Genomic DNA, 13,671 nt, shown 5'->3' on the forward strand with positions numbered 1-13,671 from the left:
TTGGGGGGTGGGATAAATAAATTTTGCAGAGAAAGGAAGAAAGAAAAGAGGAGCAGAGGAAAAAAGAAAGAAGAAAAGGGTTGGAGTGAGGGAACAAGAAAATGGAGAGAGGAAGGCAAGGTGGGTGCAGGAATGGAGGAGGCCGGTCCATTGATCTATAGCCAGGGGTGGCTCTCACCCTCAGCATATTGACGTAGGCCCCAATTCAGCAAAACGCTGAAGCATGTGCTCAAGCTACTTTACTGAACCAGAGCCTGGGTGGCTCCCCATGGCTGGATACCAGCCTCTGCCCACCAACGGAAGGTCCCAGTGGCAAGGTCCTGTCACCCAGAGATGGATTAGTAAGGTGCTGAAGAGTGCCAAGTTCTCCTCAACTTACTGGTGGCAGCTGTGCCACTCCCAGTTGTGGCGGGGGCGGTTGGGCAGGAAGTCTGAGGTGCCCTGGTTCTTCACCCGCTGCGGGAACCTCAGCAGCACCCGGATGTCATAGTCGGTGGCCTCGGGGGTGTAGGCGGTGCTGAAGGGGTTAAAAGGAAGGAAATGGGGGAGATGGGTGAAATTCACTTCAACCTGAAAGCAGCTGGGGACAGCTGAGCACTGGAGGGGCTGAGGGATGGGGCTGGGTGAGCTACTACTTGGAGCGGAGGGAATTTTTTTCAGTGAATAGATTTTTTTGCTGAAAAATGCATTTTTTTTTTGGCTCAGAAACTGTTCCTGAATTTGGGTTAAAGCTGATGTATCCCTTTTGGATTTGATTTTAAGTCAAAATTTTTCATTTCAGCTTTTCAGTTTGAAGCAGCATTTTCTTTTCCAATGTGGCTAGTTAAAAAAAACAAATGGGTGGTGATGGTGAAAACACATGAAGATGGCTGAATCAGAACAAAAAACTTGAAAGCAGATTAATTTCAAAACGAATGCAACATTCCAAAATTAGATTTTCCAAGTTTTCAATTTAATGAAATGTTTTGAAAAAACATGGTTTTCGTTCGAATTGAACCGGCCTTTTCTTCAGCCAAACCGAAAAATCGATTATTTGCTCAATTCAGCTTGTTATAACCTGCCCCTGGGGGTGGGAGGTGGGGGTGAAATGCTTAGTCCTATTTCCAGGCAATTTGGGCTTATTCTAACATTTATTCAGTTGATGAGAACTTTTCTATTGATTTCAATAGCTGTTGCGGCAGACCAGATTTTCAAAGGAGCTCAGGGTCAGATTCCCAGATGCTCATCATCCAAGTTCAGCATTAGATTTTGCCAATGGACTCCACTCCCAGTAGTAGGGTGACCATATTTCCCAAAGGGAAAATGGGACACCACACGGGGCTGGCCTGAGGCGCCCCCCTCCCTCCCCGCTCCCCGCCGCCTCCGCATGGGGCTGGGGCGGGCACTGCTGCTTGCTTGAGCCCTGCTTCCCCCCCGACCAGGGCTGGCACTACTGCTTGCCCCCTCCCCCTCCGATAGGTTCCTCTGCACCCCACTTTTCTGACAAAACTGGGCATTTGTCCTGTTTGCTCTTGCCAACTGATCAAGTCAGCAAGAGCAAATGGGACAAATGCCCACTTTTGCCAAAAAAGTCGGGATGGCCGGGACAGAGCTTAAAAAAGGGACGGTCCCAGCCAAATAAGGGCCAAATTTTCACCAGGGCTCATCCCTCAATGACTCCCGGTGTGACGCTGATGGGCAGATTGTCAAAAGAGCTCAGCGCACAATGTGCACCCAGTGCTCTGGGTTCTGGTGAAAATCTGGCCCCTTATTTTGGTGTCTAGAGCGCTGAGTTCTTCTGAGCATTCTGGCTGTAGCAACTGGCTCTTTGAAGCTTTGCTCAGCAGTATGGGAGCTAGAGCAGATTTGAAAAATAACAGCAAATAAATCTGTATTAAGATTCTCCTTAGTGGAAAAAAGATATATTTTTTTTAAAAAAGGACAGAGCCTCCCCACCTTGCAACTTGCAAAGTTCCCCCCCCCAAACGCTCTCACATTTCCCCCTTTTATTACCATCATGGCATACCCTGTTAAAGAAGATCAGAAGCTGCTCCACATTGGCCAGGAGATCTCACTTCTTCTACCAGGAAAAGGCTCTGCTACCCCATTGGAGGAAAAGGGTTATACAGAGTGTGACACGGCTGAGGCATCAATTGCTAAATTGTTGGGTTTAAGTAGTGCTAAATTTGCTGTCCCCCATCGTAGAGTGCAGCTGAGAACAGCTGCCCAGCTCCGAGGGGGCTCCTCACACAAAGTTCATTTTGAGCACAAGAACTGATTGCAATTCTATGTGTGCTCTCAACTTTACAGTGCGGAGAAGCTGAGATGAGTCATTGCAAGGGGAACAAAAATATATCAAGTAAAATAACTCAGTCCCTCATTAAGATCACTACGAGCCACATCTGCTAATACTGTGCATTCCAAGGCACATCTGCTTAATTAAGGCCAGATTCTGATACTCTTACTTCTGTCAAACAACACCTTACTACACTGTTGTTAATGGCACTATGTGCAGAGTAATATACTACCCAATGTGTGCAGCAATATCAGAATCTGGTCCTTACCAAGCAAAGGCAATGTTTCATTATATTTAGCACAGCACTGCCTTAAGCAGCTACAGAAATGCCAAGTAAATTCCAGAGACTATTATTGCTGTTGGCATCTATCTATCTATCTAATTTAATAGAACATAATCACCAATATATTCAGTGTATGAACTAGAAAGAACAGTTACACTAATCTTCAAATTCCACTGTATCCACAGTGAATGAGGGTAGATTTTCATAAGCACAAATTATTTTTTCTAATAAAAAAAAGTTTTCATTGAAATATTTTGACCCTTCTCGGAAATCTGGACATGTGCCGAAAAGGGCTGTATAATAGTAAAACAACAATCCTCAGATTCATTCTCTCCTAGACTTCCTGTTTAGTGCCTTTGCTGGCCACATGTTTGCACACCTCTGAATTCACAGCTGGCACCGGAAGCGGAAATGTTATTGCAATATCTCTATCCTGTTCAACCAGAACCAAGCAGTTCTTGGGACTACCCACATGATCTATGGGCCCCAAAAGCTTTCCAAATTCAACCATATTTTTGGCTGGCCCATCATTAATACCAAGGTAGCGACAACAGTATTACGAACTCCAAACATTCAAAAATCATGAGTTGGTCATTCAAAAATCACGAGATCATTCAAAATCATTCAAAAATCATTGTCTTAAAAATCATGAGATTGAAAAAAATTGGATTCTTTTTCTTTCTCTTCAGGTTTCTGGGCCTTTAAGTTTCATGTTTTTAAGCTTTTCTCTGCAACCACAAGGGTTAGAAACTTCTTTTATAAAGGAAAGTTCAGATTCTCCCCTAATCTCCTGACTCCAGGAGCTGGGGATTCAGGGAGAACCCCAAATAGCACAAAACTCATGATATAATCACAAGAGTTGGCAACATGGGATCACCCATCTCCTTACCTGGCGAGGCACTTTTCCTCAGCAGCACAGCGGAGAGAATAGAGGTGAGCTCTCTGGATGTAGGTGGAGGCCTGGACATAGTTTGGATCAGGTACTAAGTCAGGGAGGCCTGTAAAAGATGGAGACGCAGCCTGAGAAAAACCTGAAAATACACCAGCCACTTAAAGACTAACGGGAGCTGTTCGCTGTGTGCATCTGACACAGCAGTATTCTCAGACTTGGAGGCAGCTGCTCCTAACCTTGTTGGGAAGGCTTGCCTTGGTGATTGCCATGTTTTTTTAATTTCAGCTAAAGATGGAAAATCCTCCTTGCTTCCCCCCTCCAACCCCCGTTTCATTGGCAAATCAAACTCTTACATTTCCAAAGGCTGGCTGCTCCATCCAGCCTCCTGGAACTGATTAAATGAAAGATTCCATTGGCTGGGTTACCCATCAGATTTGCAATGGATTGTGGCTTGTTTTTCCTTCCAAACCAGCAGCGATAGCAATTACCTTAGTACCAACCTGGCTGGGGATACAGCACCTGAAATGAGTTCTTCCTATTTAATGATTTATTTTTAAGTGAATTTAGTGGGCATGAAAGGTGTTAGATTAACAGCCTTGGTAACATGCCAGGGAATCCACAGACAAGTGATAGCACAGAAATCAGTAAAGGAAGCTTTTGATCTCTTCACTCCTTTTGGCAAGACCACACCACCTCTCCAGGTGATTTACTAGGAATCTGAAAAGGAAAAGAGCAGGGCCGGCGCAACCCATTAGGCGACCTAGGTGGTCGCCTAGGGCACTAACATTTGGGGGGCGGCGACCGCGGCGGCCGGATCTTCGGCCGTGCTGGTCGTCGGCGGTATTTTGGGGGCGGGACCTTCCGCCACCTCTGTCGGGGGTGGCATTTTGGGGGCGGGACCTTCCGCCGCCTAGGGCGGCAAAAAAGCTGGCGGCGCTCCTGGAAAAGAGGCTGCCAAGATGCTGTGCATTCTAGTTCTGGGTGCTGTGATGGTTACAAATGGTACTGACAGGGCTTTTCCAGGGAACTAATGCCCTCTGCATTAGACAAATCTCATTGCTTAAATTCTCTCTCGATGTTCCACTGAACTCAGAATGTGTCATACTCAGAAAGGGGAGGGCATAATCTTGGCCCCAGTAAAGTCAATGGGAGTTTTGTGTTTGGCCTCAATGGGGTCAAGATTTCACCCTGAATGTTCATCCTTTCCTCTGAATTCATTGACTGGTGCTTGGTCCTGTTTTAATGTTGTTCCACTTCAGCATTGCTTGCATGTTAAATACATGTGGTATTTTCATTTTTATAAAAAATCCAAGTTACTTCCAGATATCTCCATTTCTGTGCTACTGCAGCATTTCCAGTGTGCGATGGTGCAGGGAGGGAAGGAGATCTACTGCTTTTTCATGTTTATTTTGTGTGTCAAAATGAAAAGCACAGCATTTTGAGGGAGGACAGGGATATGCAATGGTTAGAGCTGGGGAACTGAGTGTCTAGGCTATTACCTTCTATTCCCAGCTCTACTACTGTGTGCTGTTAGCCAGATCTCTTAGCCTGTCTGTGCCAAGTTTCCCCATCTCTAAATGGGAGAAACAGAATGGCTCTGTCTCTTTGGAATGTTGTGAGGCTTAAATACCGAGTGGTTGTAAAGTACTTTGAGATCCTTTGATGAAATGTGCTATCGAAGGCAAACATTTTTATTATTCACTTATGTGGAAATGTTTGATAGATAGATAGATAGATAGATAGATAGATAGATAGATAGATAGAGTTCACTAAGGGCCCAATCCAACTCATGTTAAAGTCAATGGAAAAAAACTATCATTGGGGATTGGATTGAATTATTATTCAGTGGGTTAGATTGAGCCCTAAACTCCCGAAGTCCTGTCCCAGCAAGCACAGGGATCCACAGAAAGGTGTGTGTGTGAGGGGGGGCAGGATTCTCTGGGGCAGACAGTCTCTCCTTCGGTTATTCCCAAGGCCTGGTCAGGAATGTGGCAGGGATATCACCAGGACATTACAAACACAAGTTTCAGGAATTCTGACCAGGCAAAGGATCTGGGGATGGGCTTGTGGTGAAATACACTTGGACTATATACAAAAGTTGGCGGCAGAATGCTAACGTAACTTAAATTGATCAAACCTAATAGTATAGACATAGTCTGTGAAACCAACAAGCTGGATACTGGGACTTAGTGAGAGGAGAATGATCATTACAACACTACAAAAGGGCTAGTCCAGGCTGTTGCTGCCTTGCTGGAGTATGGGGCACCATAACTCTGGTTGAGATATAACAGGAGAGAGATTAATATTTGGCAAAAGTATAGAAGGTGGCAAATAGGGAGCTAATCTAGTTATGAGAAGAGGTGAAGGGCCAAGATTTACCTTCCTTCGCACTGAGAGGGATGTATGATGCAGATGTTTCCACAGCTAAACAGGAAAGAGAAGGTGGTGCCATAGGCGCTGACTCCGTGGGTGCTGCAGGGCTGGAGCACCCACGAAAAAAAATTAGTGGATGCTCAGCACCCACCGGCAGCTAGCTCCTCCCCCTTCCCCTCCCACCCAGTGCCTCCCACCCGCCGGCAGCCCTGCTGATCAACTCCTCCCCCTCCCTCCCAGTGCCTCCTGCCCGCTGAAGATCAGCTGTTCCATGGCATGCAGGAGGTGGTGGGCAGAGGGGAAGGAGCAGTGATGGGAAGAGGCAGGGCAGCGGTTGGGCAGGGGTGGGCGGAAGGGGTGGAGTGGAGGTGGGACTTGGGGTGGAGTGGGGGTTGAGCACCTCCAGGGAAAGGAAGAAGCCAGAGCCTGTGGGTGGTGCCATCAAAAGGTCAATTGCAGAAATCAGAGCTGCAAAGTCTGTAGGTGGCCAGCCGATGCAGGCTTCTCCTGCATTTTTAAGTACATCAGAAGCAGGAAGCCAGCTAAACAACCAGTGGGGCCACTGGACGATTGAGATGCTAATGGAGCATTCAAGGACGATAAGGTCATTGCGGAGAAATTAAATGAATTATTTGCATTGGTCTTCACGGCTGAGAATGTGAGGGAGATTCCCAAACCTGAGACATTCTTTTTAGGTGACAAATCTGAGGAACTGTTCCATATTGAGGTGTCATTAGAGGAGATTTTGGAACAAACTGATAAATTAAACAGTAATAAGTCACCAGGACCAGATGACATTCACCCAAGAGTTCTGAAGGAACTCATGTGAAATTGCAGAACTTCTAACTGTGGTATGCAACCTTTAAATCATTTAAATCACCTTCTGTACCAAATGACTGGAGGATAGATAATGTGACACCAATTTTTTTAAAGGGCTCCAGAGGTGATCCCGGCAATTACAGCCTGACATCAGTACCGGGCAAATTGTTTGAAACTATAGTAAAGAACAGAATTGTCAGCCACATAGATGAACATAATTTTTGGGGAAACGTCAACATGGTTTTTGTAAAGGGAAATCATGCCTCATCAATCTACTAGAATTCTTTGAGGGGCTCAACAAGCATGTGGACAAAGGGGATCCAGTGGATATAGTGTACTTAGATTTTCAGAAAGTCTTTGACAAGGTCCCTCACCAAAGGCTCTTAAGCAAAGTAAGCTGTCATGAGATAAGAGGGAAGGTCCTCTCATGTATCAGTAACTGGTTAAAAGACAGGAAACAAAGGATAGGAATAAATAGTCAGTTTTCAGAATGGAGAGAGGTAAATAGTAGTGTCCGCCAGGGGTCTGTACTGGGACTAGTACTATTCAACATATTCATAAATGATCTGGAAAAAGAGGTAAACATTGAAGTGGCAAAATTTGCAGATGATACAAAACTACTTAAGTTATGTCCAAAGCAGACTGCAAAGAGTTACAAAAGGATCTCACAAAACTAGGTGACTGGGCAACAAAATGACAGATGAAATTCAATGTTGATAAGTGCAAAGTATTTCACACTGGAAAACATAATCCCAACTATACATATAAAATGATGGGGTCTAAATTAGCTGTTACCATTCAAGAAAGAGATCTTGGAGTCATTGTGGATAGTTCTCTGAAAACCTCCGCTCAACATGCAGTGGCAGACAAAAAAGCTAACAGAATGTTGGGAATCATTAAGAAAAGGATAGATAATAAGACAGAAAGTATCATATTGCCTCTATATAAATCCATGATGTGCCCACATTTTGAACACTGGATGCAGAGGTGGTCGTTCCATCTCAAAAAGGATATATTGGAATTGGAAAAGATTCAGAAAAAGGCAACAAAAATGATTGCGGTATGGAACAGCTTCCATGTGAGGAGAGATTAATAAGACTGGGACTTTTCAGCTTGGAAAAGAGACGACTAAGGGGGAATATGACAGAGGTCTATCAAATCATGACTGGTATAGAGAAAGTAAATAAGGAAGTGTTATTTACTTCTTCTCATAACACAAGAACTAGGGGTCACCAAATAAAATTAATAGGCAGCAGGTTTAAAACAAACAAAAGGAAGTATTTCTTCACACAATGCACAGTCAACATGTGGAACTCTTTGCCAGAGGATGTTGTGAAGGCCAAGACTATAACAGGGTTCAAAAAAGAGCTAGATAAATTCATGGAGGGTAGGTCCATCAATGACTAATAGCCAGGATGGGCGGGGATGGTATCCCTAGCCTGTTTGCCAGAAGCTGGGAATGGGCGACAAGGAATGGATCACTTGATGATTACCTACTCTATTCATTCCCGCTGGGGAACCTGGCATTGGCCACTGTCGGAAACAGGATACTGAGCTAGATGGACCTTTGGTCTGACATGGTATGGCTGTTCTTATGTTCCTCTAACATAGTCTCCAGTGCTTTGTGCAGCCCCCTTTGTACAGTCCAAGGGCTGGGGCTCCCACTCCTTCCCTTGGGACGTTACATCCCAGCCAAAGAGTCTAAAGCAAGGGGATGCAGCTGAAGGGGAGAAAGGCTCCTTTGGGAGAATTGCTTTTACAGAGGGGGCAATTATCCCAGGGAATGGACTTCAACCAGGAGCACAACCAGGGAAAAGGCTCAGAAGATAGTGGGAGAGACATCGAGAGCAGGGCCAAGTTCAGACCATGGGGCGCCCTAGACAAACCCCACATGGTGCCCCTGTGGCCCTATCCCTGAGTCATGACCCTCCTCCCACTCCTTTGGGAGGCTGCAGGAATCAGAATTAAGATGAAAGGGGCAATCCATACCTCTTGAAACTATGGTTTTGGGCTGCCTGTAGACTCAGGCAGGCATCGGTTACACCCAGTTCACCTTGTCAAGCTTTCTTTGCGTCCATGAGGGCCAAACACAATGTTTGTGTTAGCTGAGGCTCTGCTCTCAGGTTGTGACTCCAGGAGCCAGGGTGCTAGGCACGGGCGATAGTGCCCTGAGCCAGGCATCAAAACACGTTGCACATTGCACACACCTGGCAGCTAGTGAAGCCAGTGTACAGAGCAGGAATGGGATGCCTGGGCTGCTTTCCATCCTGGATTGTTGTTATTTTGTCTCCTGGCCCTTCATGCTCCTCCAGCACATTCCCATCAGACTCTCCTGTTTCCAGGCTCCAAAGCAAGGCAAAGTAAGTACTCAGCGCCAGCCTCCCCGACGTTGCCAAGGGATGTCTTCCCATCTCGCTTTAGAAGAGTAGATTAGCTCGCAGTGGCTTAGCATCAGCTTATCCTAGTTCTTGTGCCGTATCCCCAGACCAGCCTCACGCCCCAGGAAGGAGGCCCATGCTGGAAGATGAAGCCTCATAGCAGAAGCAGAGGGAGGCAAGATGTTGGCAATGGCCGGGAGAGGGCTGGGTTAGGAGATAGGGCTGGGTGGAGGCCAAGTCATTACAGCGCTCAGCTGGAAGTAGAGCCTCAGTCTTCAGAGTCCCTGAAGGACAGTGGCAAGAAAATGACGTGATCCCATTACTATGAATGGGGGAGTGAGTTTGGCCTGATGGTTGGACCTGGGGGGAGCTAGGACTCTTCCATTTGCACCTCTGCCCTCAGTCCCAGTGTGACAATGACTGGGGAAATTGCTTCACCTTGCTGTGCTGCAGTTCCGCTAACCTCCCTCATGGGGACTCATGAGGCTGGACAAGTTTGCACTTATAAAAGGCTTGTAGAACTGCCGCAGAGTGACTATGGTCTAGAGGGCTAGACTTCAGGGGATCTGGGTGCTATTTCTCAGCTCTGCCATTGACTCCCTGTGGGATCTTGGGCAAGTCTCTTCTATGTGCTGTGCCTCAGTTTCCCTCTCTGTTGAATGGGGATAATGCTGCACACCCCTGTTTGCGAACCACCATCACCTCTATGGGTGACAAGCTCCAGCTGTTATTTAAATACCTGGATACACTGTGCTGTACAAGTTGAAAGATTACCACATATCCCCAGCATCAGCGCTGATGCCCCAGCAGACCAATCCCCAAATTCTATAGCCCCCATCTCCCCCTTTCTTCTGTATTTCAGAGTGCATTCAGACCTCACTGTTATGGCATAGTCCTCCTCCTTTGACTGCAATTTCTAATGGATCTGCAGCCCAGCTTCCCGCAGCAGAGCAGCTCAGGTGAGCTTCAGACAATCTGGGATGCTTGTGCAGAGTGAGCTTTACGGAGCTCACCCTTTGCCAGTGTTGTAACAAGCCTTCCTCTGTGCTGTAATGGGTTTGCTGAATTCCAGAGACTTCAGCTCTGCTCCAGCTCCTGCTAGAGTCAGTGGGAACCTTTCCATCGGTTTCAATGGGAACTGGATCAGGTCCTGAGTGTTTTTGGTTTTTTTCAGAGAACAATGCCTTCTTGTTTCTTGGACTGCTTTCCCTGGAGAAATCACGTCACTATATTGGATCTTGTTTCCTGCCTCTATGCTTGGTCATTTCTGGTGATGTAATGCACAGGGGGATTTGAACACAAAGACAAGGAGAAGGCATCAGGGGAAGCAACTGTTTTTTCAAAAGAAACTGTTCCCTAAAAAGAAAAGAAAAAAAGAACACCCCAGGCTGATCAGCCATGCTTCGGGGAACGAATTCAGAACTGGGCCCCATCCTTCTTGCTTGATGATTTGTGCCTACATTATAGAAAGGAACATTGCCAGGGGATTGGTCATTATTTATAAAAATGTTTCCTTTTCACTGATGTTTATAATAAATCTTGGGAATTTGAGACAGCAATCAGATTCCTTTACCAGCATGGATCCTCCCTCCCCCCAAGTTTCTGCACTGCCTTGTTATTGTAGGGCTGCTCAAAAGCACTGGGCAGAGCACAGTGGTTTGTTACTGTAGGGTTGCTTATGAGTGCAGGGCTGCACTCTCTGATTTGTTATTCTAATCACTCAATAGTGCTGGACTGTGCATGCTGGTTGGCAATCAAAGGGGGCTCACTAATCCTGGGTTGCACATACTGGTTTGTTCTTGTAGAGTTGCTTTCAAGTGCTGGGCTGCATGATCTGCTCAATCAATGGGAGTTCTGTCTGAGGAAGCACTGAGAAAGAATGGCAAGATTTGGTCTTTATGTCAAGAATCTTCAACATATTTGAATAATAACTGAATATAAAACTTTCTTGATTGTGGCTTAAGCAACTGTCAAGTGTACCTGTTAAAGAACTACAAGTGTGCTTGAGGACAGCATTAATGGATGTACAAGTCTTACAAGGATCATTTAATTAAGTTCTTCTGTTCCTTTCCAATCAAGATGCTAGTCTTTCTTTCTTTCTTTCTTTCTTTCTTTCTTTCTTTCTTTCTTTCTTTCTTTCTTAATTCAGTGCTGGTAAAAGGAGGCAGATCGGCAGCCTCACTACACATGGTAGCTCAAAGAAAGGGGAAACATTTCATGAAAATTTCATCAACATTTCCCCACACTTTTTTGAAAATTGAAATTTTGAAAATTCCTCAAAAAACAAACAAAAACAATCAAACAGGCCTCCCCTGCCAACCAAACCCAATCTGACCAGCCCCCTAGTTAGTTGAAAAATTGTTCATCAACATTATCCAGATTTTTTTTGTTTTGAAATTTCACATCAACATCCAAAAAATGTTGATTAAAAAAACTTGTTCGTTGCCTTTTTTTCTATGGCTTCACTACAACAAGAGGTGGGGGTTTACATCGAGATAGTGATGGAAGTGCTGTTTGGGGCACAGAACAGAGGGCTGGGAGTCAGAACTCCTGGGTTATGTTTCTGGCTCTTGCCACTGACTTGCTGTATGATAAGTTCCTTTCTTATAGTTTATCCTTCCATAAAATGGGTATGGTGGTTACCTGCACAATGTTAGGAAAGGAGCTATACAAGTGTAGAGTGTTATTGCAAGATACCTCCAACAAATGATGTGTTTGAAATGAAACCTGGCAGAGGCCGGAGGGAGGAGACAGCAGGATATGGAACTATTTGCTTTAGATCACCAGTTCAAACCCATTTGTTAGAGGGCAAGTGACTCCATCATCAAACCACCCCTGCAATATGTGCAGATTATCGCCTTTGTCTCAGAGGAAGGCCAAGAACTGATTAGGCCACGAATGTTGAACTGTACTCTCCCACCTTGAGTCCCAGGTCAGGCCTGAGGCACACAAGGCTGAAGGCAAAGTGAGCTGAGCTTTGCATTTCTGCTACTGGGGCTGTGGCCAAGGAGAGCCTTCTGTCCCCAGAGGGATCCAAGTGAACTTGAGTAAAACTGAGATCTTGTTGGCAATGCAGCCCCTTCCCCCTTTTAGCTCTGTAAGTCGAACCAGCTGGACTCAGAGTTAGAGGGAGCAGAGCTCATTAAACCTTCAGCTTTATGTTCCTGTACATGTAAATGCTTCAGTGCCCAGATACTACGGTGATGGGTACCCTTTAAGGATCCGATCCATTGCCTGCTGAAGACAGTGGAAAGACTCCAGTTGGCTTTAATAAGAGTTGGCCCTAAATTCCTGATATAAACAGACTGTAGAAAGCCCAAGGAATCAATGAACCACAAAAGTTGGAAAGAAAGAGAGCAATGGAAAGTGACTTCGCTCCATAAGATAGGAATGTAGTGGAGACATATGCGTGAGGAAGCCTCCGGCAATTGTGCCTGTCTGTGTGGAGATGCAGGATGCTAGTTGGTTAAAAAATCCCAGTGATTTGTAGGAATTCTTGAAAGGGACTGCTGTTATTGGTCCACAGTGAGCACAGTCCATGTGGCTCAGCAAGCTGCCCTGTGTGTGTGTATAGATAGATAGATATGTGTGTGTGTGTGTGTGTGTGTGTGTGTGTATTAGGGCTGTCGATTAATTGCAGTTACCTCACGCAATTAACTCAAAAAAATTAATCGTGATTAAAAAATTTAATCGCAGTTAATTGCAGTTTTAATCATACTGTTAAACAACAGAATACTAGTTGAAATGTATTAAATATTTTGGATGTTTTTCTACATTTAATATCTATTGTATTCTGTATTGTAATTGAAATCAAAGTGTATATTATTTTTGATTACAAATATTTGCACGGTAAAAATGATAAACAAAAGAAATAGTATTTTTCAATTCACCTCATACAAGTACTGTAGTGCAATCTTTGTCGTGAAAGTGCAACTTACAAATGTAGATTTTTTTTTGTTACATAACTGTGCTCAAAAACAAAACTATGTAAAACTTTAGAGCCTACAAGTCCACTCAGTCCTACTTCTTGTTCAGCCAATTACTAAGAGAAACAAGTTTGGTTACATTTTTATGAGATAATGCTGCCCTCTTCTTATTTACAATGTCACCAAAAAGTGGCACTTTTGTAGCTGGCACTGAAAGGTATTTACGTGCCAGATATGCTAAATAGTCATATGCCCCTTCATGCTTCATCCACCATTCCAGAGGACATGCTTCCATGCTGATGACACTCATTAAAAAAATAATGCATTAATTACATTTGTGACTGAACTCCTTGGGGGAGAACTGTATGTCCCCTGCTCTGTTTTACCCGCATTCTGCCATATATTTCATGTTATAGCAGTCTTGGATGATGACACAGCACATGTTGTTCATTTTAAGAACACTTTCACTGCACATTTGACAAAACGCAAAGAAGGTTTTGACAGGGTCTACAGATGGCTACAAGAGAGTGGTCGAAGGTAGATACATTAGTTCCAGATTCAGGGCCGGCTCCAGGCACCAGCTTAACAAGCAGGTGCTTGGGGCGGCCAAGGGAGAGGGGCGGCACCTGCGGCAATTCGGGGGCGGCAGGTCCCTCACTCCCTCTAGGAGCGAAGGACCTGCCCCTGAACTGCCACCGCCGATCGCGGCTTTTTTTTTTTTTTTT

The 13,671-nt window shown here is 45.1% G+C and overlaps 1 protein-coding gene across 1 annotated transcript in view; it reads right to left on the minus strand.

Annotated features, from left to right (window-relative positions):
- The window catches only part of LOXL1 (lysyl oxidase like 1), a 31,995-nt gene that overhangs the window by 3,815 nt on the left and 14,509 nt on the right, over positions 1-13,671 (minus strand). Inside the window, exons 2-3 of the mRNA XM_029910769.1 lie at positions 3,448-3,556; positions 380-517 (exon numbers count right to left, since the gene is read on the minus strand). Of these exons, the coding sequence (XP_029766629.1) occupies positions 380-517; positions 3,448-3,556 (247 nt within the window). The remainder of the gene's footprint in view (positions 1-379; positions 518-3,447; positions 3,557-13,671) is intronic.

This window comes from Terrapene carolina, unplaced genomic scaffold (assembly GCF_002925995.2).
Source record: "Terrapene carolina triunguis isolate 2854851 unplaced genomic scaffold, T_m_triunguis-2.0 Scaffold67, whole genome shotgun sequence".
NCBI classification, from domain to species: domain Eukaryota; kingdom Metazoa; phylum Chordata; order Testudines; family Emydidae; genus Terrapene; species Terrapene triunguis.